Source organism: Carassius auratus, chromosome 20 (assembly GCF_003368295.1).
Source record: "Carassius auratus strain Wakin chromosome 20, ASM336829v1, whole genome shotgun sequence".
Taxonomy (NCBI): domain Eukaryota; kingdom Metazoa; phylum Chordata; class Actinopteri; order Cypriniformes; family Cyprinidae; genus Carassius; species Carassius auratus.
The window spans coordinates 23,615,026-23,641,920 of record NC_039262.1 but is presented as its reverse complement, the minus strand read 5'-3'; the positions used below and the strand labels follow the sequence as shown (position 1 = coordinate 23,641,920).

Below are 26,895 nucleotides of genomic sequence, written 5' to 3'. Positions count from 1 at the left end.
CTAATGGGAGTCAGGTGTCCTGTATCTCTGCGGCCGCCTGCAACACAAGGAAAACAAAACCAAATACCAAGAAAGAAACACACCCATTCCCATAACGACATAGGCTACACGAAATAATCTAAATAACTATATAAATGCAATGCTAAATAGATGCTAAAATCCTGATCGTTTTCAATACTCGCAATTCCAACTCCTGACTCACTACAGTGATTTTGATGGAATAAGATGGTTTTATACTGCCAAGGTCATGGCAGCTCGTACCAAGGGCGTGGTGAGCTGGAAACTGCTTACGTCACGTACCACCGTAAACATTCAATAGGAAAAATCTAAAAATTAAGGCGGAAATTAATCTGCCGCAAACAAAGTCGGTGGTCGTGTTGAGCCTTTTGGCAAGAGAAAAGGCTTCAATAGTTAACCAAAGCTAACTGTGGTTACATGCATCTTCCTAAACTCCATTTTAAACGTTTAAGAGCTATAAAAGTGAAGCAGAACAAAAAATTATGTGGTGACTAGGCTGTAATAGGCGGGAATTAGCCTAATCTGCTCACAAACTTACCTTAAGTGGTTCACAGCCTTCCTTCTGCACCGAAGCATTACAGCTATCAATTTTTAACAAAACAAGCCTACTCAAATATATGTAACCTAATTATTTTCATTCGTTATTGTGAAAAAAACAAAGTTATGCAAAGATACGCTTAAATGGCGCCAGTAGAAAGACCTTTTTTCTCCCATAAATAAAACCTGTTAGCCTACTTGGGGTATTTTACATGTACAGTGCCAACTTCGAGTCAATAAAATAATAATAAAAACAATAATTTAATGCTGGTATCCAAAACATTTAATTCAATACAAATAGAATTAGAAATTAGATACATTTTAAAACTTCTATGCACAAGTATAATAAGCCTATTAATAATAAGCCTATTAATAAGTAGACATTTTAAAATACATCAATAACTGATATCATAGTTTAACACAGATAAAATCAGAGTTAAGGCTTGCTTTACGTGTTGCTCAACGAGGATTTCTCAATCGTTGGGATTTTAAATCCTGAGGACACAAAATGCCGCGTAAGTTCCTGCTGCGGAGTGAAGAAGAGGTTGAGTTACGAGGATTCTCAGACAGTTTAAGTGTCCGATGGAGTTAAGAGATTTGCTCTCAATTTATTTTCAACACTTTAGATTGTTTAATAATTTGTAAAAAATAATAGAACCACGTGGGGACTGACCAATAGCATCGATTTGTGAAAAAATATGAAATTGACCAAATTTGGACATGCGAGGTTTCCGCCCGACAGCGACGATATTTTAATAAAGGTGTTCCATTCCAATGTCAACCTTCAATTAGATCTGTGTTTCATATGAATTGTATAGTATACTGTGCCTTATGAAATGTATCATTATTAAATGTATCATAAATATAGTTACTTTGCAGAAACAATGAATGTGTCAACATTCTTCTCACCACTGATAATGAGCTTCAGACTAAATTATGTCAGTGTTCCATTTTCATTTATTTTGAACACCTCATAGATTGAGTGACAGAACACTCCTATTTGTCATGCTACCACCACTGGCTGCACAATACAGAGACCCCCGGACAGGGCTGGACTGGGACAAAAAATCAGCCCTGGACTTCATCCAGACCGGCCTACATGTAAACATGCGTGCGCACTCAGCTCCAACCTCTTCATTAAGTTTGCAGATGACACGACGGTGGTGGGTCTCATTAGCAACAAAGATGAGACAAACTACAGGAGTGAGGTGAGCCGCCTGGCTGGGTGGTGCAGTGACAACAATCTCTCTCTGAATGTGGAGAAGACAAAGGAGATTGTTGTAGACTTCAGGAGAGCACACACTCAGCACATTCCTCTGACCATCAACGGTGCGACTGTGGAGAGAGTGAGCAGCACCAAGTTCCTGGGTGTGCACATCACAGAGGACCTCTTCTGGACTGAAAACACCGCAGCACTGGCCAAGAAATCACAACAGCGTCTCTACTTCCTCCGCAAACTGAGGAGAGCCAGAGCCCCACCCCCCATCATGTACACATTCTACAGAGGGACCATCGAGAGCATCCTGTCGAGCTGCATCACTGTGTGGTATGGCGCCTGCAACGCGTCCTGCCGAAAGACTCTACAACGCATAGTGAGAGCAGCTGAGAAGATCATTGGAGTCTCTCTACCCTCCCTCCAGGACATTTATGGAACACGTCTCACCCGCAAAGCCCTCTGCATCACAGGTGATCCCACCCACCCATCACACAGCTTCTTCAGCCTGCTACCATCAGGGAGGAGACTGCGGAGTCTCCAGGCCAGGACCAGCAGACTGAAGGACAGCTTCATCCACCAGGCTGTCAGGAAGCTGAACTCCCTCCCGAACCTGCCCCCCCTCCCCTCTTCTTCCCCAGGCACCACTGAACTATGACTAGTATTGGTCTGCTCACTCACCGCTCACTACCTCATTCGGCATGGAACTACCTCATCAGTCAGTTAAATAACTGCTCTTGGTCACTTGTCACTTGTATCAGACTTAAGATATTTTTAATAAGTGATTTTTTTGCACTAAAAAATCTTTTAACTGCACTGTTGTTCACTTCATTGATTTGCACTATATCTGTCATTTACCTTGCGCTGCTTTATTTAACTTTATTTTTAACTTTTATTTTTATTATATGTCTTTTTTTATAATTCCTTTATTGTATAATTGTATCTACATTTTATATTTGATCTAGTTATTTTTTTTAGGCTTTAATGTTAATGTTATCTGTATGCACCGGGGTCTGAGAGTAACGCAATTTCGATTCTCTGTATGTATGTACTGTACATGTGGAAATTGACAATAAAGCAGACTTGAACTTGAACTTGAACTTGAACACACACACACACACTACACGTCTATACATACATTAATCTGCATGTAAAATTACTGATTAGAATGTATTACTATCAAAACCAAGAAAAAAAGATATTAAAATAATAAACAAAGAAAATGCAAATGATTTTATCAGGCTTTATTTTAAATATCTCTGAGCTGTTAGCTGCTATAGTAGGCTATAGTATTAAGACCACTGATCTACAGTAAACGTGATTTATAAAGACCACTGCTCTACAGTAAAATAAAAAAATTATTAAAACAAAGAATGTTGTGTAGTGATTTATTTTAAAATTTTCTTAACATAATCAAAGGCCTTTAAAAATCCTTGAAGTAGACTGGCTTATATAGTCATATGCAGAGCTCAATGAGGTTCAAAACTGTACTTGCCCTGCCAAAAAAAAACCCATAAATTAAAATAAAATTGCTTTTGTTTTCTTTGTAAATAAGCTGAAATCTCATCTCACAATTTCAATACCACAATAAACACTAACTATTAAGTTCAAACATTAATGAAGACAAGTGAACAAACAGTAATGAAATAAGAAAAAAAGATCATAAATAGCACCGTTTTCAGGTACAGATATTGCATATCCAAATATAAAATACTTCACTTAACACACATATACACACACACACACACACACACACACACACACACACACACACACATACACATACACATACATATATATCCTTGTTAAAGCTGTTATTCAAGAGCAGTGAGTTATGTTCACAATGACACAGACCGACAGCAGGTATAAGGCTTCTCCCTGGCACTTTAAGAGATTTTTTTCTCAATTGATTACAAATTGAAAAAATATATCTCACATAAATGCTGTAAATATACAGAGACATAGAGCATCAGCTTGTATTATTACGTTAAAAACAATTAAATGTAATGCAGTTTTCATTATAATAACAATTATTTAATGGCAGGTGAAAATATAATAAATATGTATTATAGTGCACATATTTAGCAAAATACTCCTTTCTTATGGCTATTTTTCTCAACTAACCTTGCTATGGTCTTTAAATGGCTTTCTTGATGTAAATGTAAATGTTCTGTGACATAATTGTTCTCCTGCTGTTTTGATTGATGACTGCTTGATCGCTATCATTTATGAGGCATATATACATTTCGGTAAGTTGTTCTGTATCTTTAAACAGAAAGTAACAGATGATCCGTTTACTTGAACTGAGGCGCTAAAGTGATCTGTCACGTCACATTTTCTGAAGCCAAAACGGTATTGTCTGAAGTTTGTAATAAAATGGACAGAACCTGAGAGCTGAGAATTTTAGTGGTGGCATATTACAGCTGGAATATCCTAACTTTTTGAAACAAAACAATGCAGTAGCCTCTGTGTATTACACTTCTGTCTCACCTCAGCAGTCAAGTCCCGCCCTGCTGACATCTTCACTGAATCTTTTGCCTTCCAGCAAATAATTTATATATCTTGACATATTGGTGGCATCTGCCTCAAGTGCTTGTCGTTTTCTCTCTCTCAACGTTCGGCCCCTCCTTTACGCTTAGATATTTTATTATTTAACATACTGAATTTCGTTGCAGTTGTAATGGGCTGCTTTTCAAGGCTAGAACTTGATTCTGATTGGCCAATGAGCAGTGAACACGTCACGTCACGTCTCGCAGCTCGCATCAGCATCATGCGCACGCGTCGTTTTATCTGTTCTTTATACTGCTTTTTGTAATGTTTTAAATAAATTATTGTGACTAACGTAAAAAAAAAAAAAAAAAAAAAGCATCATGCAGCTTCATGAGAGAGACACATAAGGCCGGAATTGTACCATACAACAATATAATTACGAATATATTTGCGATTATTAATGATTTAAAAACAAAATACGTAACGCACCGGCCCAACCAGACCGCGGCCCACCGGGAATCTCCCGGTAGTCCCGATGGCCAGTACATGCCTGCCCCCGGACCATGCTAAAATCCACATCAGAACAACCCATGCAGCTTTGCTACACCACCACAGACCTACACAAGTCCATCAGCAGAAACCTTAGTTTGCACCAGATCACCATCCAAGACACCCCCGACCACAAAAACATCACTCCAGGCAGAGGAGCAACTCTAGGAAGGGCCCACCACCAGCAGCAGCAACCAGCCTTCTACCTGCTCATGCACCCTCAGCTGATAACACACAGAACCATGTACCACTTCCACATTCCAGGAGCTATGCTCAAGCCCTGAAAGGACAAGCAAATACACTGAAGGTGAGTGAGATCAGACAGCTGCTGAACTACATTAGTTCCCAGCTGAAAGCATGAGAGCCCACACAGCATACAAACACCAGCCTAACAATGACCAAAAAAAAAGAAGGAAAAAAACATGTTTCTTTTACAAAACATTATATTACATTAGAAAAGAATTTTTGAAAACAAGAACTCTACACTTTGAACTCGTAATGACTGTCAAATATTAATGAGGAATATTCAAGGCTTGAATTCAACAGCCTTTGGGCTAAAGAGTTCAAACACAGAATACCAGAAAAGCATTAGGGAAATGGATATTCAGATTCTACAGGAGACAGAGAGAAGGACACCCACTGCCCACCAAACTACAGAGAAATCATACTACCATCACAAAAAATCAACACAGTCCAAAAGGGAAGAGACTCAGGCGGACAAATAATCTTGTACTAGGGATGTTCATTTCAGTTTTTTTCCTAAACTGACGCTCGTGACCGATTATTAACAGTTAACATACATTACATACATACATACATACACATATATATATATACATACACATATATATACACATATATATACACATATACATATACATACACATATACATATATATATATATATATGTGTGTGTGTGTGTGTGTGTGTGTGTGTGTGTAGCTTAATGCTAACGTTAGCTCTAATGCTACTAACAGCAGGTGCATTTCTTCTTCATAATGCACTTCTGTCACAATAATTAACGTAATGTTGTAAGAAAATGTTTTGTTGTATTTTTATAGTAAGACTTTTGATAAATAAGGGCTAAATGCATACTGAGACTAAGTGAGATAGCAGTTCAGTGGATTGTAAAGCTTGAAATAACCAACACCATGGTCATTTAACCAACTTTTGGTTAACCAACATTCTAATTTGTTGAGCTGCACCTTTATTGCTAACTATTAATAACCAGCAAATAAGGTTATAAATAGGTTATTAACTCTTAGTTAATGGTGAATGTGTTCCCTTTTCTGAAGTGTTACTGAAGCAAAAATCTTTGTTTATTAAATAGACCTATTTTTTTCTTTCAAAAGCTGCGTCATATTTCTGTGGCAAGCCTTAAACATACAGTAGGTAGACTTCCAAAATGCCCCTTTTACCGTCGCTGCCGCGTCTGTAAAGTGTATTTGCAGCTTTTGACTGCTGAGTGGTGCTTTAACAACAAGTTATCAAACAAGCGCATCAAAACACATTTTCATAAATAGATGTCAATTTTGCATGGTATTAAACCATATTTTAGATTTGACATTTAAAAGGTGTTTAGTATTATTTATATTATATGAATTATGTGTTATATTATTCAAAAGAAATTGTGGTTTACTTTTCATCGGGGTATTTAAAGTGGTAGCATATTGTAGTGAGCTAGGCTACATGTAATAATGTGCAAAATGTCAATATTTTCATATATTAGGCCTATATTTTTATTTATATTTTTAATTCTTTAATAAAATAACATGCATTTTTGTTATTCGTTACAGTTCCATTTTTTTTCTGACCGAACACTTCTTAGGAAAAAATACATTTGTCTGTACACTGATTAAGAAATTGTTGCATGTTAATAAAACGTGAGGCACTGTATACATTTGTTCCCATTATTTAGGCCTTATTAGTCAAAAACAAGAAACGAATAAATTAAACCTGCATGATTTAGCTAACTCTTCGAGACTCTAAAGAATGGATGGATTACTAGGGGTGGGCGATATCGGGATATTTAAAATTAATCAAGATATTTTTTAAATACGATATGGTTTTTGACACATCGTATATATCGATATATTGTTTATATTTAAAGATCCAGTAAAATGAAAATTCTAAGCTTCCTATCACTGTTTATAAATCCTGTACAACAGGTTTAAATCCATCCAAGGTTAAAAAACATTGTCATTTTGTCAAAATATCATTTTAAAATTACCTCAATTCTCAGAGATCCCCAAACGGTTCGCATGAAGCAGTTCAAAAGATTCAGTTTCCTTAAACCACACCTTTCGGTAGCATACTGTGTTCTGATTGGTCAACTGACATAGTCAGGTTTGATTGGTTGTTCCGCACACAACTTCACGGTAAATAATGCGTTAGCATCTTTTTGGGGTGAATTAGGTCTTATTCCACCCATTTTAATGATGTGTTTGTAAATGAAGATCAGCAAAGACAAAGGCTGCAGACAGCACACATACAAAAGGGATTTGTTGTACTGCTCTGGTATTGTGGTAAAAATGAATTTTAGCCATTGGTTCTTCTGATCTTCATTCTTTGGCAGTGAAAATAAAACAAACTTGCCTTTACAATTTGCCTTTTATTATGCAAAGTGTTCTAGTGACGTACATAGAGATGGGCAAAAGATTTGAAATCTATAACGACTCGTTTCAGCGATTCAGAGTGGACTCCTTACTTTAGAAGCCAATAACTTTATAAATCGTGTACTTTTTGGTTTAATTACTTTGCACATTGTTTACACTGATGGACAGCTACATCATACACTGTAATACAGGTAATTTTTGATTTCCCATCTGTGTGGCTTTTTAATTCTGATTCCGCCACTTTGCTTGTTTGCCTTCTCTGTGATGTGCTCGCCCCCGTTCCTCTCACTAAATGAGGATGTAAACAAATGAAGAAGATCTCAAGAACTGCACTGAGAGTCACTTCATGAGCATCTTACCGTTTGATTTGAGTAAAACTAGCTCATATCACATCATAGAGTGTGTAGTATCACATACACAGAACTGCAAAGGTAAACCCGTCAAAATAAAAGTATTTGCCAAAAATCTATTACTAGTGGTCCATAGTCCTCTTTTCAGATGAAAGGAAGATTTGATTTCATTTGGAAACCAAGGTCCTAGAATCTGGAGGAAGGGCAGAGAAGCTCATAGCCCAAGTTGCTTGAAGTCCAGTGTTAAGCTTCCACAGTCTGTGATGATTTGGGGTGCAATGTCATCTGCTGGTGTTGGTACATTTTGTTTTTTGAAAAGTCACTGCACCAGTTAACCAATACATTTTGGAGCACTTCATGCTTCCTTCTGCTGACCAGCTTTTTGAAGATGATGATTTCATTTTCCAGCAGGATTTGGCACTGGCCCACACTGCCAAAAGCATCAAAAGTTGGTTAAATGACCATGGTGTTGGTGTGCTTGACTGGCCAGCAAACTCATGTAGCAGAAATGAGTCAAATCAGACAAATCAAAGAGTCTATCAGAGCTGTGTGCATTGAAACATGAGCTGAATTCCTCAGGAAGTCATAAATCAGTTCTAGTGCCACAGGAACCAAACAAGATAACCAACCAACCAACTTGTTCACACAACAGCTTTCAACATTAACACCAATAGAACAATTATTGACAATTTTAATTCAAAGAAGAGATTGTCAAATTTATTGTTCGTGATTGGAATGCAACGCTGGACATCACATGTAAACCCAGGAGATCAAGTTAAATACTTGCATTGACTTCCCCCCCCCCCCCAGCCAGTGAAACCAGACTGAAATTCCTAAGGGGGAAGGGCTTTAAACCTTTGTCTTCACAGAAAAGTCCTTTGCCAGAGAATGGCAAAGAAACCCTTTTTATACATTATATATGGACCAGAATGAACTCAAAAAAGACTTATGAATGAATCATTCTATTGCTTAACTCCATATTCATTTACGTGTAACCCACACATTTGACTATCATGTTATAATCACTTATCGTGTATGTTTTCTTTAAATGACTATGGTATAGCTGAAGGGTACATAGTCGTGTTTGATATGTGTGTGATTGAATTTTCTTGCTTGATATTGCCCTGACAATCATTTATTTGTAAAATATATCATAATCATGTTATAGGAATCATGTCCAAAATTAGACCCTGTGAGGCAAGAACCACATGCTTGGTAAGATAAACAAATGATTTATGATACCCAAGACTCAAGAACATATCTGATTGGTCAAGGCAACATTTGAGGGGTGGCCAACAGGAAGTTTTAAAAACTTTGGACACGATTAAATCTTGCTTTTAGTCATGCCTTGCTTTTAGTTCTAGTCTGCCTGCTGCTATTAGCCATGTCGGCTTTTAGTTCCAGCCTTGCTCGTGCTATCAGTCATGCCTGCTCTTAGCTTGTAGCTTTGCTACCTAGCTTTAGCTTGTAGCATCTAGCCATGCGGTTAGTCATCATGGTTCTTTGAGCGCGGTTCCAGCGTGCCTGCCTGCTGCTACTTATGCCACAATGAGAAGGAACACAACCTAGTCTCGTCAAACTTTATTTCTTTTCTTTTCCGTTTGAGAGTTTCGTGTTCTGAGTTAAGTTTTGTAACGTCGACCTCGTCTGCGCGTTTGAACTCCGACCAGCCACACAACTCCAGCTTCAGCCAACGCCCAAGCACGGGCTCCCCAAGACGTCACTTCAGCCAACTGAACTTCCAGCCAATCAGCGACACCGGGATACCCTTTCAACGGGAGTCCCTTTCACAGGAAACTAAGGCAACGTATCCCCAGATATTTGTTGTGCTGGTGTATCTAATATAATTTTAGTCACATTGAGGAACTCAATGCAAGGGCTAATTACGTGATTGATGGTTGTTCATGTCTATGCAATTTAACATATTGCTGTAAACTTGGGATTCCATATTTCCATTCTCTTAAACTCATCTTTCCTTAACTTTCGACCTTCCTGCAACTTGTGTGAATGTGTGTGTGCGTGCGTTTATGTGTTAGATTAGTTTATATGTCTTAGATTTATCTAATAAAGCCTTATTCATATTGAAAAGAGAAGTATCTTGTGTTTTGTGCTTACAAGTTAATGTCTTAAACTGTCGATCTTGTTACTGTGCTAATTGATAGTGTTTTCACTATAGTTTGGATATTAGTATCCAGCGCAGATTTGATGTTAAACGGCTCGTTCACTGAACCGCAGGCGCGTCTCCGTGAGCAGCCGTGAAACAGTGATTCTGTTCAAATTCCCTTTAAAATCTTAAATGATTCCCTTTGAGCTAAATTGACCTGTTTCCCTTACACTCACCAAACCTGAACCCCAAAGAGAATCTATGGGGTACTGTCAAGAGGAAAATGAGAAACAAGAAACCAAAAAACTCTACAGTGTGACTCTACAATTTTCATAGTCATGAAAATAAAGAAAACTCTTTGAATGAAAAGGTGCGTCCAAACTTTTGGTCTGCACTGTGTATATATGTATATATATAGTACAGACCAAAAGTTTGGAAACATAACTATTTTTAATGTTTTTGAAAGAAGTTTCTTCTGCTCATCAAGCCTGCATTTATTTGATCAAAAATACAGAAAAAAAATATATATGACAATTTAAAACAATTGTTTTTAAATGTATTATACTTTAAATTATTGATTTCTGTGATGCAAAGCTGAATTTTTAGGATCATTATCACATGATACTTTAGAAATCATTTTAATATGATGATTCATTATCAAAGTTGGAAACAGTTCTGCTGCTTAATATTTTTTCAGAACATGTGATACTTTTTTAGGATCACATGTTCTGAAAAAATATTAAGCAGCAGAACTGTTTCCAACTTTGATAATGAAAAAAAAGAAGCTATGTTTTTAAAATATAAATATTTTTTAATAACAATATACACTACTGGTCAGTAATTTGGGGTCAGTATTTTTTTTTCTTTCTTCTTTTTAAATAAAATCAATACTTTTATTCAGCAAGGATGTGTTAAATTGATAAAAGGTGATAGTAAAGAAAATATATTATTAGCAGACATCCCAACCTGCAAAAAGTCATTTCAGGGAGGTATCCCGAAGATTTTATGCTATATATAAAAGATATAGCATAAAATATTATTTCTATAAGCTATAGGCCTATGTAATTATTCGTTAATTATGTTTAAATATGTAGATTACTTTTACTATTTATAATCTGCTTATACAATTTATGTAAACTGCTTTTATTTATTTTCCATTGCAACTTTAAACAGGTCTAAAGCTTTGTTGTTTTCATGTAGCCTTGGCAACTAGCCAGAATAATATGCAGATGAAATGAAACTTGTCAACTCACCTCAACATGCCTTTTGCAATCATTTAACCTGCCATGGGCAATTCTTCAGCAAGACTCATTATGTTTTACTTCTATAAGACAGGGGTACACTTTCGTGTAGTCTGCCGTAAAATGTGTCTTATACTTTTTTTTTTTTTTTTTTGTGGCACTTTCCCTCTGCCATGGTGCTCCTGTTTCTAGATAGACTTTTTTTAATATCTTATCACAATAAACAATGAAAACAATCTGACAAAAAAGAAGAAAAAAATATTACATCCTCAAAATGTACAATATAAATCTTATTGTATCATAAACTAAGAGTCACACCTCCAGCAAATCATCTGAGAAGACATTTTCTATACTGTTCACATGACAAGGGAGAACAAATTAGATTGAAAAAAAAAACAATAAAAATAAGCTAAAACAAAATAAATAAAATAAAACAAACCAAATAAAAGGGACTCAGCATATCTGAAGTGTTATTAAATGTTTATACAGTTTTTTAGCCTGGGCATTCTCAACCTTTATGAGACAGTTTTGGAACAGCAAAAGTTCATTGTTTCTAGATAGACATAACTGATTAATTTTGTGCGGGAGAAGAGATAAAAGCCCGCCCACACTGACAATTGATTGGTTGATTTGCAGAAACAGGCCAATCAGGATGCTCTCTGTCTGACATGCACTTCGCACACACGCACATTAGCACACACACGCAAGGCCTCTCGCTCCCTCTCCGTCTCTGCCGTGCGCGCGCTACATGTGCGCTTTTGCTCGCTCGGTCTAGATTCCGGGAGATTGTAACTAATTTGCGGGTCTCAGGGAGCCGCTTTCAATATGCGGGAGACTCCTGGAACTTCCGGGAGACTTGGGATGTCTGTATTAGATTTTTTTTTTTTTTTTTATAAATGCAGTTCTTTTTAACCTTTTATTCATCAAATATATTAGTCAGCAGAACTGTTTCCAACACTCATAATAAATCAGAATATTAGAATGATTTCTAAATGATCATGTGATTGACTGGATGTTACATGTGACACTGAAGGCTGGAGTAATGATGCTGAAAATTCAGCTTTGCATCACTGGGCTAAATAATTTTTTTAAAGTATATATTCAAATAGAAAACTATTATTTTAAGTTGTAATAATATTTCACAATATTACTGTTTTTGTCTGTATTTTTGATCAAATAAATGCAGGCTTGATGATCAGAAGAAACTGATTTCACCAAATTGACCAAAAAATATTGACCAAAACATACTGAAGTTACAGTTATATAACAAATATTGAATGTATAAATGAGGCATTTATATAGCACTTTATTGTGTATTACTGTACACCCAAGGAGCTTTACAATCATAACCAACACCTGATTTTAAGTGAATCTGTGCTTTAACTTTTGGGTCTCATCAAGATTGGAGGAAAGCTTAAGGAATTACAGCTCTTTAATATGTACCTCCCCCCTTTGTCAAGGGACCGTAAGTAATTGGGCAAAAACAGGCTTTTTGAATTATGATTTAAAAAAATTTAATGTTAATTTTTTGATTTTCATGATCCCTTTAAAACATGAATCTTACATTCTTACATTTCATTGCTATAAGTCTGATTGCAACATAAAATAACTGCTGTTAATAGTTTTTTTTTTTTTTTTTTTTTTGGCATCCTGGCATCCCATTCATTCGCGCTTGAATATAGCCTTTTTTTTTCCTATCATGCCAAACAGTTGTTAGGACTATCAGGTACTGTTACAGTTGTATTTCCACGTGAGCCTGGTATGGCGCGGCACAATAACAAACCATTCTCGGCCCAGATTTGTAGGCATGTTCAGACAGCCATGCTGTAAGAGTAGATGTGTGACGTCGCCACTCTAATTGCCTGGCTACCAAGTTTTTTTTATTTATTTTTTGGGCTAACTGTTTATCCACAGCTGGTTAAGCAGAAGCACGTTGATTGTTTGTTTGTTTTTCTCTAAATATGCTTTTTATATAACATAATACCAAATTGTAGGATACAAAAAAGTTCCTTAATTGAAGAATCACATATCTGCTTCATCACACACATTTTATTAAAAAGTAGGTCATATGGTTTTTTGGAAAATATCTAATTTACAGTTTATAAAACGCAGTTTCCTTAAATGTAAAAAAATATGCAGTTGATAATCAAAAAAAGTGTATGATAAATAAAGATACTGTCTCTCAAAAGAGAGAGTCTATTCAGAATTGCCTAAAGTCATCACATTTTCAAATCTTTTGCCTGTTACTGGTATACGTCACTGGGAAACACATTTGCATAATCCCCGTCTGCCCGCGAAACACGAACAGAGTCTGACCTGCCCACAAACACTTCCACTAGTTATTGTGCATGCTGAAAATACACTGTGTTCAAGGATACCAGAGAAATACAATTCAGACCTTTTGTTGTGTGCGTGTCATTTTACCAAGGACTGCTTCTCTAATCTTAGCTTTTATCTTTAATTTGGACTAACAAGCTCTCCGAACGAAAGCCTGTAAGTATGATTGATGTGTTATGTGTACATTTTCAATTGTATGCTCATAATGTTTTTTTGTGCTAACATGTGATGAATACCTAGTGCAGCTTTAGGTTTCCAGGTAAAGCACGATATTACTGTCTTACTGAAGTAGTTCTGATAATTCGCTGTGAACCCACTATTTCCTAAGAATGTAATGATTAATGTAGACTGACATTGTTCTAATTACTTTAATAATAAATAATGTAGTGCAGCACACAGACTCTATAATCATAGTGAAACTGTGGTTTATTTTGCTGCACTGGCAGTTATAGGGTTAGGCTATAACTGCACCTGTGTAGGCTGGTGCACCTGTGATACAGCTGTTCTGCATTCTGATTAAAAGTTAAGAATATTTTGTCTGCCATTCTTCAAACATTACAGTAGACATATTTTGGTTTACAAACTGTATTGTTTCATCAGTTAGTCCCGTTAGCACTCGACTCCATGGGGGAAGTCGTGGCCTAATGGTTAGAGGGTTGGACTCCCAATCGAAGGGTTGTGAGTTCTAGTCTCGGGCCGGACGGAATTGTGGGTGGGGGTAGTGCATGAACAGCTCTCTCTCCACCTTCAATACCACGACTTAGGTGCCCTTGAGCAAGGCATCGAACCCCCAACTGCTCCCCGGGCGCCGCAGCATAAATGGCTGCCCACTGCTCCGGGTGTGTGCTCACAGTGTGTGTGTGTGTTCACTGCTCTGTGTGTGTGCATTTCGGATGGGATAAATGCAGAGCACAAATTCTGAGTATGGGTCACCATACTTGGCTGAATGTCACTTCACTTTCACTTTTTCACTTTCACTAACATATCCACCATTATTGTTTCATGTGTTCACGGTTTAGCAGCTAAATTTTAGCTGTGGGCATGATTCACTTGCATTAGTGTTTTTGTATTTTAGGTCATTATTATAAGAACAGATTGGAGCACTATATTATTGTTTTATATTATTGTTTTATTTCTTTGTCAATGGTAGCACTCGCTAACTGTCCTCTCTGTAGGGACTCCTCTCTGTGCCAATCACAACAGGCATGGCCAGGTGACCAATCAGAGCAGAGTAGGTTTATACAAGGGAGGGGTTTCCTCCAAACTTTGCTCAAAATCATTGGCAAATGACTCTGAGAAAATTTTTATGAGAAAATTACAATATTTTCTGACCTTAGATGCATTTAAACCTGTTGTAGGGGAATCCAACAGAATATTAGGACACTTTAAAATACCATATTACCTGCTCTTTAACAGTACATTACTACATTCTAACACTGTTATAGGATTTAAGATGCTAATTTTTTTTCAATGAAAACAGTTTCAAAACTAATGTTTAATTTCAAACTTACAGAACCTTATTAGATGCAATCACTGCTTACATAATCTGAATACCATATGAGGAACTGAGATTAATAATATATTTATGCCATTTGTGCACGTCAACTCAATATCAAAGACACACACACCTTGCTTCTGTCATTCTCTGATCTCTGCAGTCTATTTCTGAAGTTCTCATCAGCCTCCGGGGTTTGGGCGTCATGTCTTCTCAAAGCCTTTGAGGACAAAGAGTATAGCAGAGATGAAAAAAAAAAAAGATTAGCAGCCTTACTGTTAACTTACCCTACTCCACTAACTAGCATTACAACAGATGGATGGATGGATGGAACCGCAGGAATCAGGATCTAAATAAAGTTCCGGGTAAAAAAAAAAAAATGCCCCTCAGAAAGTCCCTGCTGGTGAGGTAGTACTTTTTCAAAGTTCAGAACTTTTGGGAGTGGAACTTGGGTGATTAAACATGCTGATTGGTTGAGATCACAAAGCATTGTAATTTCAACCACCATTTATTTGGATCATTTTCAAAATATTACTGTTATTGTGTAATGAAATGTAATTTTAAAAGTACTTCAGGCAAGAATGTAGTTGTTTAAAACTCAAATCTTCAAATTATTTATAAAGATAGTGCCTATTTAAAAATATGTTTCGCCGATTCCGGAGACAGTCAGCTCCACGTGATCAGTGGGAGCTCAGTGATCATGTATCCATCTAGAGCACTCTCAACTCGGCTAGTCCTTCTAATATGTGCTGCTGACTCTGATGTCTCTTTAGTGGTTAAGCATAAAATATGATTTGTTTTGGGTACATCTAACAGGTAATCTTTGATCTGTATTCGATTTATCTATATGTTAAAATGAAATTATGCTGCTATTATTATTTTTAAATGAAAAACAAAAGGAGGCAGTGGTATTTGATATCCTATTTCATTTTATTGTAAATATACATTGAGGAAAATTGCAGTAGCCAAGACCAGCTGACTGATGTTATCAAGTGCGCTGCTGTTTGCAGATTTACCAGTTTTCTGTCAACGAGGACATCACACTCCCGAGTCGAAAGCGCAAAGTCTGAACTACCAAGGATGCAAGTCCAAAATGTGCATATTTTGTATTGAGAAACATACGCAGATCTTGTCACCAGACTATTTGCCTAATCTTCACGGTACTTTAGACTGCAGTGGAAACACAGAAAGCAACTTTGTCCTGTGTGTTTATTCCCTGTCACTCCATGATAAAACTGGCCATTCAGTCAGATTTGAACTTGGATCACATGCGTGGAGCAGCTGCTGTTGCACAAAAAGGCAAATAGTGGTGGTTGAAAACCAGTGTAAACAAACACCAAAGAGTATCCCAAGAGAGAAGAGAGTGGATGCAGAGCTCTTGTTACCTTTGGTATCTGAAAACAGATTTATATTAACATGTTCTTAATATAATTTTTATTAAAAGGTGCCATAGAATGCACTGACACAAAGTTTCAAACTGTTCTATGATGTCCCCAGAGTGTGTATGTGAATTTTTATCTCAAAATACACCACATATATTTTATTTTACTTTGGCGCTGACATTGTACCTCCAGCAGTTACAGCAAGAAAACAGTAATGACAGACCAGTAAAAAAAAAAAAAAGAAATCCGGCCCGCCAGAGATTTCCATCCGGCCCCCAGAATAATACTGAATTCAGGAATAGCCTTGTAAGAGGAAAAAGTTTAGGGCTGGTCCGAATACCATTTTTTGAGCTTCGAAGCTTCGGTAGTAATTAACATATTTTTTCTCTAATAAAGGCAGGAATCTGTGTCTGTATGTCCATTTACATTTTTATTATTTCAAGAACCGTTCATCCAATCGACTTCACAAGGGAGTGCAGTGTCGCATTTGGTGCAATATAGATGGTGCGAGACGTGACACATTCAGAATTAATTAACTTTTAGTAAACTACAGTCAGAACAGCGCAAGCGGGAAGCGGCGCACCTCACACGGGCAGGGCTTTATGCTCCAAGAATGGACACTGCACTAGTGATATAAAACGCACACACACAGATCTGTTAAATTAAGTAATACTTTTAAGGTAGTCTAATATTTTTCTGACTAACAAATTGGAACAGTAAGGGTAGATTTAAATAGTAGTAAGGGTAGATTTAAGGGTAGGAAATTTAAATAAAGAAAAATGAAATTTAAATAAAGGAAAAACTAAATTTAAAACGTAATTTTAATAAAGAAAAACTAAATTTAAATAAAGAAAAAACAATTTAAATTAAAGAAAAAAACGAAATTAAGTTAAATTAAAAACTAGATTAATTTAGATTAATAATAACGGTTAAAAATGCTAATACATTTTGTTTGTATTATTCTATTTTCCACAATGTTAAAGCAACAAAACACAAGCTCAGACATGCACTTCGGTCCATACAAACTCCGCTGTTCTGCGTGTTAGCCAGAGAACACTCCCGTGGCTGGAACACGCGTCGGTTCTTTTTCTAGCATGCACGTGTTTTCCGCGTAGCTCGAGCGCGCCTGAGACGCGTGTCTCAGTGTGCAAACTCCAACCTGTTAAATGGGAGCAGAGATAAAAATGGACACGCCACGCAGCTGAGACGGTCACGCAGCCAGTGTGTCGCCGGCCTTATTCAAGGGGGAATGAGAACCATTTCGCGGGGGATCCCAGGTGTGCAAATAATAATAATAATAATAATAATAATAATAATATTCGAATGTCAAATTTTCAAATCGAATACCAACCCACCAAACGAATATTCGGGTCCATTCCATATTTATTTATTTTTAAATCTAACAAGAAGAAAAAACCAAATGAGGCACACAGGTACAGCATTTCTATCAGTAGGCACTATGAATACTAGGGGTGTAACGATACGCGTATTCGTATTGAACCGTTCGGTACGAGGCTTTCGGTTCGGTACGCGGTACGCATTATGTACCGAACGGTTCGTTGGACTAATTAATTAAATTTGGAAAATAAAAAAGGTGTGTGAAATATAATGTTATGCGTTCAACAAGGTAGCCCAATAACCCAAACGACGTAACAGGCAATGCCCCTGACACCCCCGAAGAAAAAAAAACACCAACTTATATGTTTATGTTAGGCTACTCAGTCAGGCGCTCGCTCACTCAGTACGCGCTGAAGGCTCGGTACGGAGCCCCGCACGTCACCTGTAGGAGAGAAAAAACATCAATCCGTGGCGACGGTTTTGCAATCCGTCCCCTCAGTTTATAAACCGTGCTCATGAATTAATAAACTGTTCACTCGGTTTAACAAATCGTACCCAGGATTAACAAACCGTGCCCACGAATTCCCAGTCCGTGCGTTTAGATTGTGTAAACCGTACCCTCGGTTTTTGAATCCGTACCCACGAATTCATAATCCGTGCGCACGCTTTCGCAATCCGTTCCCTCGGATTTGAAAACTGACACGCATTTTACACTTAACAGTGAAACATGCATCTAACTCCGGCAGGTGGGGTGAGGTGGGTGGAGCTTAGTATAATAAAATCACAAAAATAAGTCTTCATGTTACGAAAGAATTGTACACAAGCATTTCCAAAACTGTCCAAAGGTTATTTAAAAATAAAGCAATTCACAAATTATTTTATGACAAATATTTTTACTGTCTTGTACTCATTTATTTAGCCTACAAATTAAAATTATAAAAAATAACTTTATTTTTATTTGTATCATTATTATATATTATTAAACAGGTTATGCATAAGAATCTTTTATCCAAAATAACTTACAAAAGAGGAAAAAATTACTCCAGAGTCAGTCACAATGCCAGGTTTATTGCACAATAATAATCAAGTGCTATTATAGATTATCAGCAATTGAACAAGATTTTAATGCGCATCTTTCTTATTAAATCTTTGTATTCCACCTCGTACTACACTTGATAGAGAATCACTTAAGACACTTTGCTGTAAACCTATTCCACATAATAATATTCAATAAAACTGTATGTTAACACGTAGGAGTTTGCTGCATGAATCCGTGAGTACGGTTTACAAATCCGAGGGAACGGATTGCGAAAGCGTGCGCACGGATTATGAATTCGTGGGTACGGATTCAAAAACCGAGGGTACGGTTTACAAAATCTAAGTGCACGGATTGGAAATTCGTGGGCACGGTTTGTTAATCCGTGGGCACGATTTGTTAAATCGAGTGAACAGTTTATGAATTCGTGAGTACGGTTTATAAACTGAGGGGACGGATTGCAAAACCGTCGCCACGGATTGCTTTTTTTTCTCCTACAGGTGACGTCCCGGGCTCCATATACGGACATCACCGCAGCGAATGGTGCATTTACGTTATATCCGCGGATATGAGACCTTACTCTGTAGTGGAAAACGCAGGTTTTAAGAACATGCTTAATGTAATTGAGCCCCATTACAATATTCCTTCACGAGCCCATTTCAGACAGACCGTAATTCCTGCTTTGTTCCAAAAAACATAAGCCCAAATAGAGAACCAATTGAGTAAAAACACACTAAATATAAAGAGTTATAGAGTTCCATATAAAAAGAGTTACATCTTTGTATTTGTTCATAACCACTACAACAATATTACATTTAATTTAAAAAAAAAAATTTATAAGGAGCTATTTTTGTTTTATACAGTATGCTGCTAAGAAAACACCATAGAAGATGGGTAAAGAATAGCTCCATCATTGTTCAATGTAAAAAAAACACATACTTTGTTAGTTTTAATAAATAAAACATTTTTTAAAAAATCAAGGAAATTTATCTGCCAATTTTTTCTTTTTGCTGTATCTAAAACGTACCGAACCGTACCGAACCGAACCGTGACATCAGTGTATTGAACCGAACCGAACCGTGAATTTTGTGAACCGTTACACCCCTAATGAATACGTACTTATCAGTCCATTCTTCATTAAAACTACGGTTCTCTGAATCAACTTTTCGCTTAAGGCTCTTTGAGAGTGCCATTTTTTCATTTAAATATATTCAGAAGGCTTTTCTATAGTGTTCTCCACAAACTACGACCTGCATGTGACAGTGATGGACAGCTTGACAGCCTCACAAATATGAAGCATAAAATATCGATATCGCCCCCTGGTGGCTCGCTGCAGTACAAGTAATATTTAAAAAAAAAAAAAAAACATATATTTGGAATTAAAATTAGTATATCAAATAATAACATATTAGGATGCAATTCGAATTTTATTTTATATTACGAGTATCTGGCCCTTACAGTGTCTGCAGAGAAAAATTCTGGCCCTTTGACAAATATAGTTGATGACCCCTTCTCTAGATCTTCTGTATAAAAAACTAAATATAAAATGGTGAAATATATTTCTACACATTAAATATGAAACCAAATAGATATATTATGATTATATTTTTTTTTGTATGGATTTTGTATGCAGCTTATGGTATTTTTATAACAATAAATGATGTTTATGACAACAAGCAGTGTGGCGTATTATATTATCGAATAAGCAGTGTATGCGCATTTCAGAATCGAAATCAACTATAAATCACAATAATAAGTTATTAAAAGCACTCAATAGTTTACTGTGAGTTTTAAGCAAAAGCATAAAAATTTTACATACATTTTCTAATGTGGCTTGATGCTACTTTTAGGTCAGTGCCACCTAGCGTGTAGGCGTGAATTAGCAACAGGTGATCAATAATTTCACACTCAGTGTGAAAGCAACATTCATTGGCGATTTGCCTCGCTTTTTCGTATCGCGATCAGTGTGAAATGGTCTTAAAAGGAACACTCCACTATTTTTGAGAATAGGCTAATATTCCAACTGCCCTAGAGTTAAACAGTTGAGTTTTACTATTTTCGAATCCATTCAGCCGACCTCCGGGTCTGGCGGTAGCACTTTTAGTTTAGAATTGATAATTGAATCTGATTACACCGTTAGCACCTCTTTCAAAAATGGCCAAAGAGTTTTGATATTTACCCAGCAACTCACTGGCGACTACTGTCTGGTGCTGCGTAATATCATTGCACCTGCTGCACGCATGGTATGGCAGCAAAGTTTCTAGATTATTATACTGGAATGAGAGAATAGCTCCCAGCCACATCGGCCTAGAAAACTGCAACTTTTCATTTTACATCGTTCTTAGTACAAGATGTACCTACAGAAGAGTCAAGTTTTAAATAGGAAAAATATATAAAAATCTTAGGTAATTTTTGAGCAACATGCTAACGGTCTAATCAGAGCCGGGGGAACAGAGCGAGGCCGGTGGAGTGATTGGAAATGAGCGCAGTCTTGGGAGTACCCCACGCCCTGCGAGGTTTGTGGCCTGGGGGTATGTGGCGAGTAGGGAGGGGCCAAGAGCCATGGGAATGGAGCGAGGCCGGTGGAGTGATTGGAAATGAGTGACACCTGCTCGACCCACCGGTCTCGAGTCCCATGGAGGAGATGGAAGGATATAAAACAGGAGCGACGATAGTGAAGGACAAGAGAGGACCAGGCCTGGATTTATTTTGTGTTTTGATCTTGTTTGTGCTGTTGTGTCTTTATTTTGTAATTAAAGTTTCATTTTGATTGTCCGCCAGTTCCCGCCTCCTCCTTTCCGTGATTGTGAAGTTTATGTTGTTACAGACATGCTGGAATAAAACAATAGATTTATGTGGATGCTTCGACATACACCACAAACATTTGCACACTGAAAATGCATTTATTTATTTTTTTCAACAAGTACGATGAATCTTTTCAGTTTTGCAAAGCGAAAACACAGGTCGTCGAATAAGATTTGAGCTAGGATCAAGTGACCGGAGCAGCTGCTGTTGCACAAAAACGCAAGAGTGGTGGCGCTGTTTTAAAAACCAGTGTAAACAAATGCAAGATTATCCCGGATATAAGAAAAGAGTGGATGCTGTGTTCTTGTTATCATTGTTATTTGATAACAGATTTATTCTCACATGTTCTTTATACAGAATAACATTTCTATTAATGGTCCACTGAATTATGTGTTCTGTAGAGCACTGTCCATTTTTTTCAACATGTGCGAGTGTTATGAGTCAGAGCTTGTTCACTTTTTCTACACATAAAATATGAAAGCAAATAGACATATGATTATGACAATATATTTTCTTTATATGTTTTGTATCTAGCTCATGGTATTTTATAGCAATAAAAAATTGTTGACAAATATTAGCAGTTTAGCGCTATTAAACATACAACAGTGCGATCAACTATAGATCACAACTGGAAGTTATTACAAGCACTCGATGATGGTTTTAATTGTGTAAGCAAATAAATTAGCAAAATACATAAATTAATTGTAGAAAATAAACATAAAATAATTGTACTTCTAATTATATTTTAGGATGTAGCCTATTCTAGTTAGCATTATAAATAGTTTCTGGTGTAGAACCTTGTTTATCTTAATTTAACGCTGTTTACTGAGCGGTGGATGATGTTAAATCCATTTACAAGATACATATCCGAGGAAAACTGCATTATTGGTTGGTGCCACCTAGCATGCAGGCGTGAATTAGCAGAAGGCGAACAATCGTTTCACATTTAGTGTGAATTCACTATTCATCGTGTCTCGCCTCACTTTTTCGCATCACGCTCAGTGTGTAAAGGCCTTAAGTCTAATTGGGTTTTTTTCACCCATTTTATTGCCCATTAAGCAAATAATAATAATAATAATAATAATAATAATAATAATAATTTAGTAATTAATAAATAAATAAAAAAAAGAGCTAAAAAGAGCATAAAAAGCGTAAGCACCACTAAAATTAAATTGCTTATACTGTATATTGACTGGCAGTAATTAAAGCCACAGGGTTTGTTCCAAAGCCATAACCCTTTGTATAAGCAGTTGTAATTAACCCACTTGCCTTAAAAAGCACCACTTATTAGTTTTCAGATGTTGATTGCATTTATATGAAATGTACTTGTTGAGTCTGAAAAACAACTTGGCAAACTTATACTGGAGTACATTTAATTCACTTTGTCAAACTTTAAAGTAAAACCAAAGTTGTAATTGCAACTAACATATATTATGTGCCACATGTCATTACCATTTAATGCAAAAACCCAGCATGTGTGATTCCAGAATGCATATGGAGCACAAAATGAATTTGCTTAATGTTTTTTTTTTTTTTTTTTTTTTTTTTTTTTTGTAAGAAACAGCTGGAATGCTATTTATCATCAGAATGGCAAACTATAAGTGAGATGCATAATTATAGAAGGGGAAACATAATTAATATAATTCATTTTATCATAGACAGACCACAACTCAAATAATATCACATTAAGGTGCCGCCCAGCCACAAAAAATGCAACTGATGCCATTGAATCGCTGTCTTTATGTTAGGTATGTGTTTTGAGGAAGCATTCCTTAGTCTAAAATCAGTTTGTTAAATGCTGCGGTGACATCATTCACTGCTCTAACAGCGGGCTTGATTATATGGGTGTGTAAAAGAGCGGCACCATGTTTTTCTTAACAGCTCTTTGGTGACTAAGTGTTTGTTTATCTGTCCTGATTTGCTTGTCTTGTTTGTTTCTCGTGATTTCGCAACAAATGCATTATTTCTCTAGGCCTAAGGCACACTGCCTTTTCATTAACAAACTGCAATGAAGAGAAGATGCAAATTAGGCTCCATTCATCAGTCACCTCTCAGATAAATAGGGCAATTGTTAATGTATGGAAAACACAGGCAGATACTGCCCCCTGCTGGTAGGAGTACAGCATTAACCTGCTCTAAAGTTACTGTCAAATCACTGTTTTTAACAATGATTTCGCCCTGATAATTTATTAAGCTGAAATGCAGAGACAAATGAGCGTTGAAATGAGAATTGATTTCTTTTTTTTTCTTTTTTTTTACATGATTTTCCCTTATTTTTAAATGGTTATAATTGAGTTTTCTAAACTAAAACTTTATCTAAACTTCAAATAACATGTCATATGACAGTCTGTATTTTGACGATGTCTGATGAAATGAAAAACAGTGCTTTACTCCGCTACACAAGCATTGTTCTGTGTTTACAAAACATCTCATGCTGAAACTGGGGTCGGGGTTGACTACAATGATCAATGTCCCTAGATAAACTTCAGCCACCGATTCATTTTAAACAACGAGTTTCTTCACAAAAACAGAGTGACAGGTCCTAAATAAATGGTCCTTTTGGACTCGGAGTTTTGAAGTTACAGTATAGTTACAAGGTACATCAACTACTTTCATCTCAGAATTTTAATAAAAATCTGTAATGACATAAACCCTTTAAAATATTAGCAAATAAATAGTTGAATATTCTACCTCCTGCAATTCACCAGACATGTTTTTTGGCTTCTCTCTGCGATGTCTTTCAGAATGCGCCTGCCGTCCCGTGTGCATCTCATCCTCAATCTCCTGTAGACGTCTCTCCACCCGTAACGAAACCTAAGTCACATAACACAGGTCAAAACTGACTCTATTGTCATGTTCTGTACAACAGGTCTCCTTAGAAACTGTATTCTACTTACAACAAGACAGAAGAGATCATTTAATTTAAGCCCAGCACAATAATTTCAATACTACAGGAAGCAAGAAAACTGGTCACAGACAGCAAGCACCTAAAAGAAATAAAAGTGAACACAACATGCTGTATACTGTAACATTATCAGCACTTACGGGTTCTTCTTTCTGTGATGCCTTTATGTGGCCTGCAAGACTCTCCAGTGTCTTCTTGGTTTCTATATCAGTTCTTTTGAGGGGCAGAAAGAACAAAACAGAGTGTGTATGTGTGCAGATTCACACAAGCTATTTATTATCATCAATAGACAAGAAACTTTTGACAGGTTGAAACATTAAAGTACCTGTTTCTTCTCCTGATCTCTCTATCAATGTCATCACCAATCCGAAGCTGATCACTCTGTAGGTCTCTGAGGGACTGATGCAATGAGTGAATCTGAAAAACACAGGGAATTAGATTTTAATATAAGTGGTGTTTGCTTGTGCTGGGATTTTTGCCATAATATTGCTATGGAGTTAGTAAATAGTTTTGAGTAGTTGGTAGAGCATTATTTTTGAGGTTGCTCTGGTTGGTTGCTAAGGCACTGCTAGCGTTGTAACGATGTGGATGCAAGCCAGACACTGGAGTTTTCCAAAGTAACCATCTTTATTAACAACAAACCAAACATGCAGGAGAACCACACAATGTGTCAATGATAACGAACCATTACAAATGAAAAAAAAAGTTGTCCAATACATACATAAAGGCAAAGCAAGCTAAAAAACAAACTATATATATATATATATATATATATATATATATATATATATATATATGTGTGTGTGTGTGTGTGTGTGTGTGTGTGTGTGTGTAAAAATGGGTGATAATCATGAGTAACTATAGAAACAAATGAGAATTTCAGTTTGTTTTACCATAAAACCCTCCTTGATTAAACATCCCACATTTACAGGGCTATTCAGCAAATTTAGAAATAGTATACCCTAATAAGGTAACCAAGGCAGGTCCAACAGTAAGACACTATAACACTTTTTGTTAGGATCATCATTGGGTAGAACATCAACAAAACATAACTGTAATAATTCACTCATCTAAAGGATTATTAGGAACACCGGTTTAATTTCTCATTAATGCAATTATCTAATCAGCCACTCACATGGATGTTGCTTCAATGCACACACATATATATATTATATATATATACATATATATATATATATGTACACGCACACACATTATACGTGTGGAAATAAAAATAATCTTAAAGTAAATGGTAGGCAGTAACACGTTGGGCACGGAAAACTAGTTTGTAATGTGACTGACGGGGTTCGAGTCCAGCTTGTGCTGAGCTCGTTCTTCTCACCTTTCCACATCACATTAGACTTTTTTTAAATGAAGAAAATGATCTAAAAGTGGAAGTACAGTACCTAACAAGTGTTTAATAATGATAATAGTATTTATAATTTTAATAAATATAATAATTTACAATCGGATATCATTGCATCCTGTTAATGTACAACAATACTGAGGTGCAAATATGCCTAGTATGTATCTGCCAGTATAAATAGCATCTAATTATTATTTACACTTAACCTATTGCAAAGAGCTGCTACTTTTACATGGTAAATAGAATATATCACAATTTTCACCAAGTGTAAACAACATCTACATGTAGAGCTGTTTGAACTTAGCCTACTGTAAATAGGGTCTATCGCTAAGAAAGTATGTTAATTCCATTTAGTGTAAATAGCCACTGCCGTATTTTTCTTACTCTATTGGCAGACCATATGTAAAATAAGAAAAATGCACTTAAAATATTATTATTAATATTATTGTTATTTATATATATATATCTTGTCCATGAGATACCATAAAATGATTAACTATTAGTTCATTATTCTAACATTGTGCCAATTTTCACCTGTGATATTATAACACTGAGAAGAATTACATTTGTATCGAGTCTGAAGTATGCAGACGGCTTTTTGGCGGGAGCTGTTGCCATGGTGAATCGTAATATCAGCGCTCCATAGATAATGTCTTTTTATAGTTGTGGTGCACGTGCTTAACTCAGAGTCAGTCAATGTAGAGTTTATTAAACCACCTCATTTCAGCTGTTCTGTAACCGAAAACTCAAGAGTTTCCCATCTCAGCGTAAGTCAACTCGGAGCTCAAGTTTAAACTCAGAGTTGGTTGAACCTCCTTAGTTAAACGGGCTCCAGGGGCCTGTTCTTCGTACGTCGCTAACTCAGTTAGCTAGATTTGAATGTTGACAATTTGGCGTGATCTTGGATCATTTGGTTCTTCGAAGCTCATCCCAGAGCTGCTGTCATAGCAACAGGTCCTTAAACTTAAACCTGCTCGGGAGCAGGCTTATTTCATGTAAACAGGATTAGATTGCTTCTTTTCAACCAGAACTGACACTCAAAATATGTCTGCTACCACTGCTACTTTATTACAAGAGTATCGTACTGATTCAGGGACAATAATTTAAAATAAT

The 26,895-nt window shown here is 36.4% G+C and overlaps 1 protein-coding gene across 3 annotated transcripts in view; it reads right to left on the bottom strand.

Annotated features, from left to right (window-relative positions):
- cep128 (centrosomal protein 128) overlaps window positions 1–26,895 on the bottom strand; it is a 133,406-nt gene that overhangs the window by 102,433 nt on the left and 4,078 nt on the right. For all 3 annotated transcript variants that reach the window (XM_026291545.1, XM_026291546.1, XM_026291547.1), the window contains exons 6-9: window positions 24,742–24,833; window positions 24,557–24,629; window positions 24,203–24,325; window positions 15,084–15,170 (exon numbers count right to left, since the gene is read on the bottom strand). In XM_026291545.1, coding sequence (XP_026147330.1) covers window positions 15,084–15,170; window positions 24,203–24,325; window positions 24,557–24,629; window positions 24,742–24,833 — 375 coding nt within the window. The remainder of the gene's footprint in view (window positions 1–15,083; window positions 15,171–24,202; window positions 24,326–24,556; window positions 24,630–24,741; window positions 24,834–26,895) is intronic.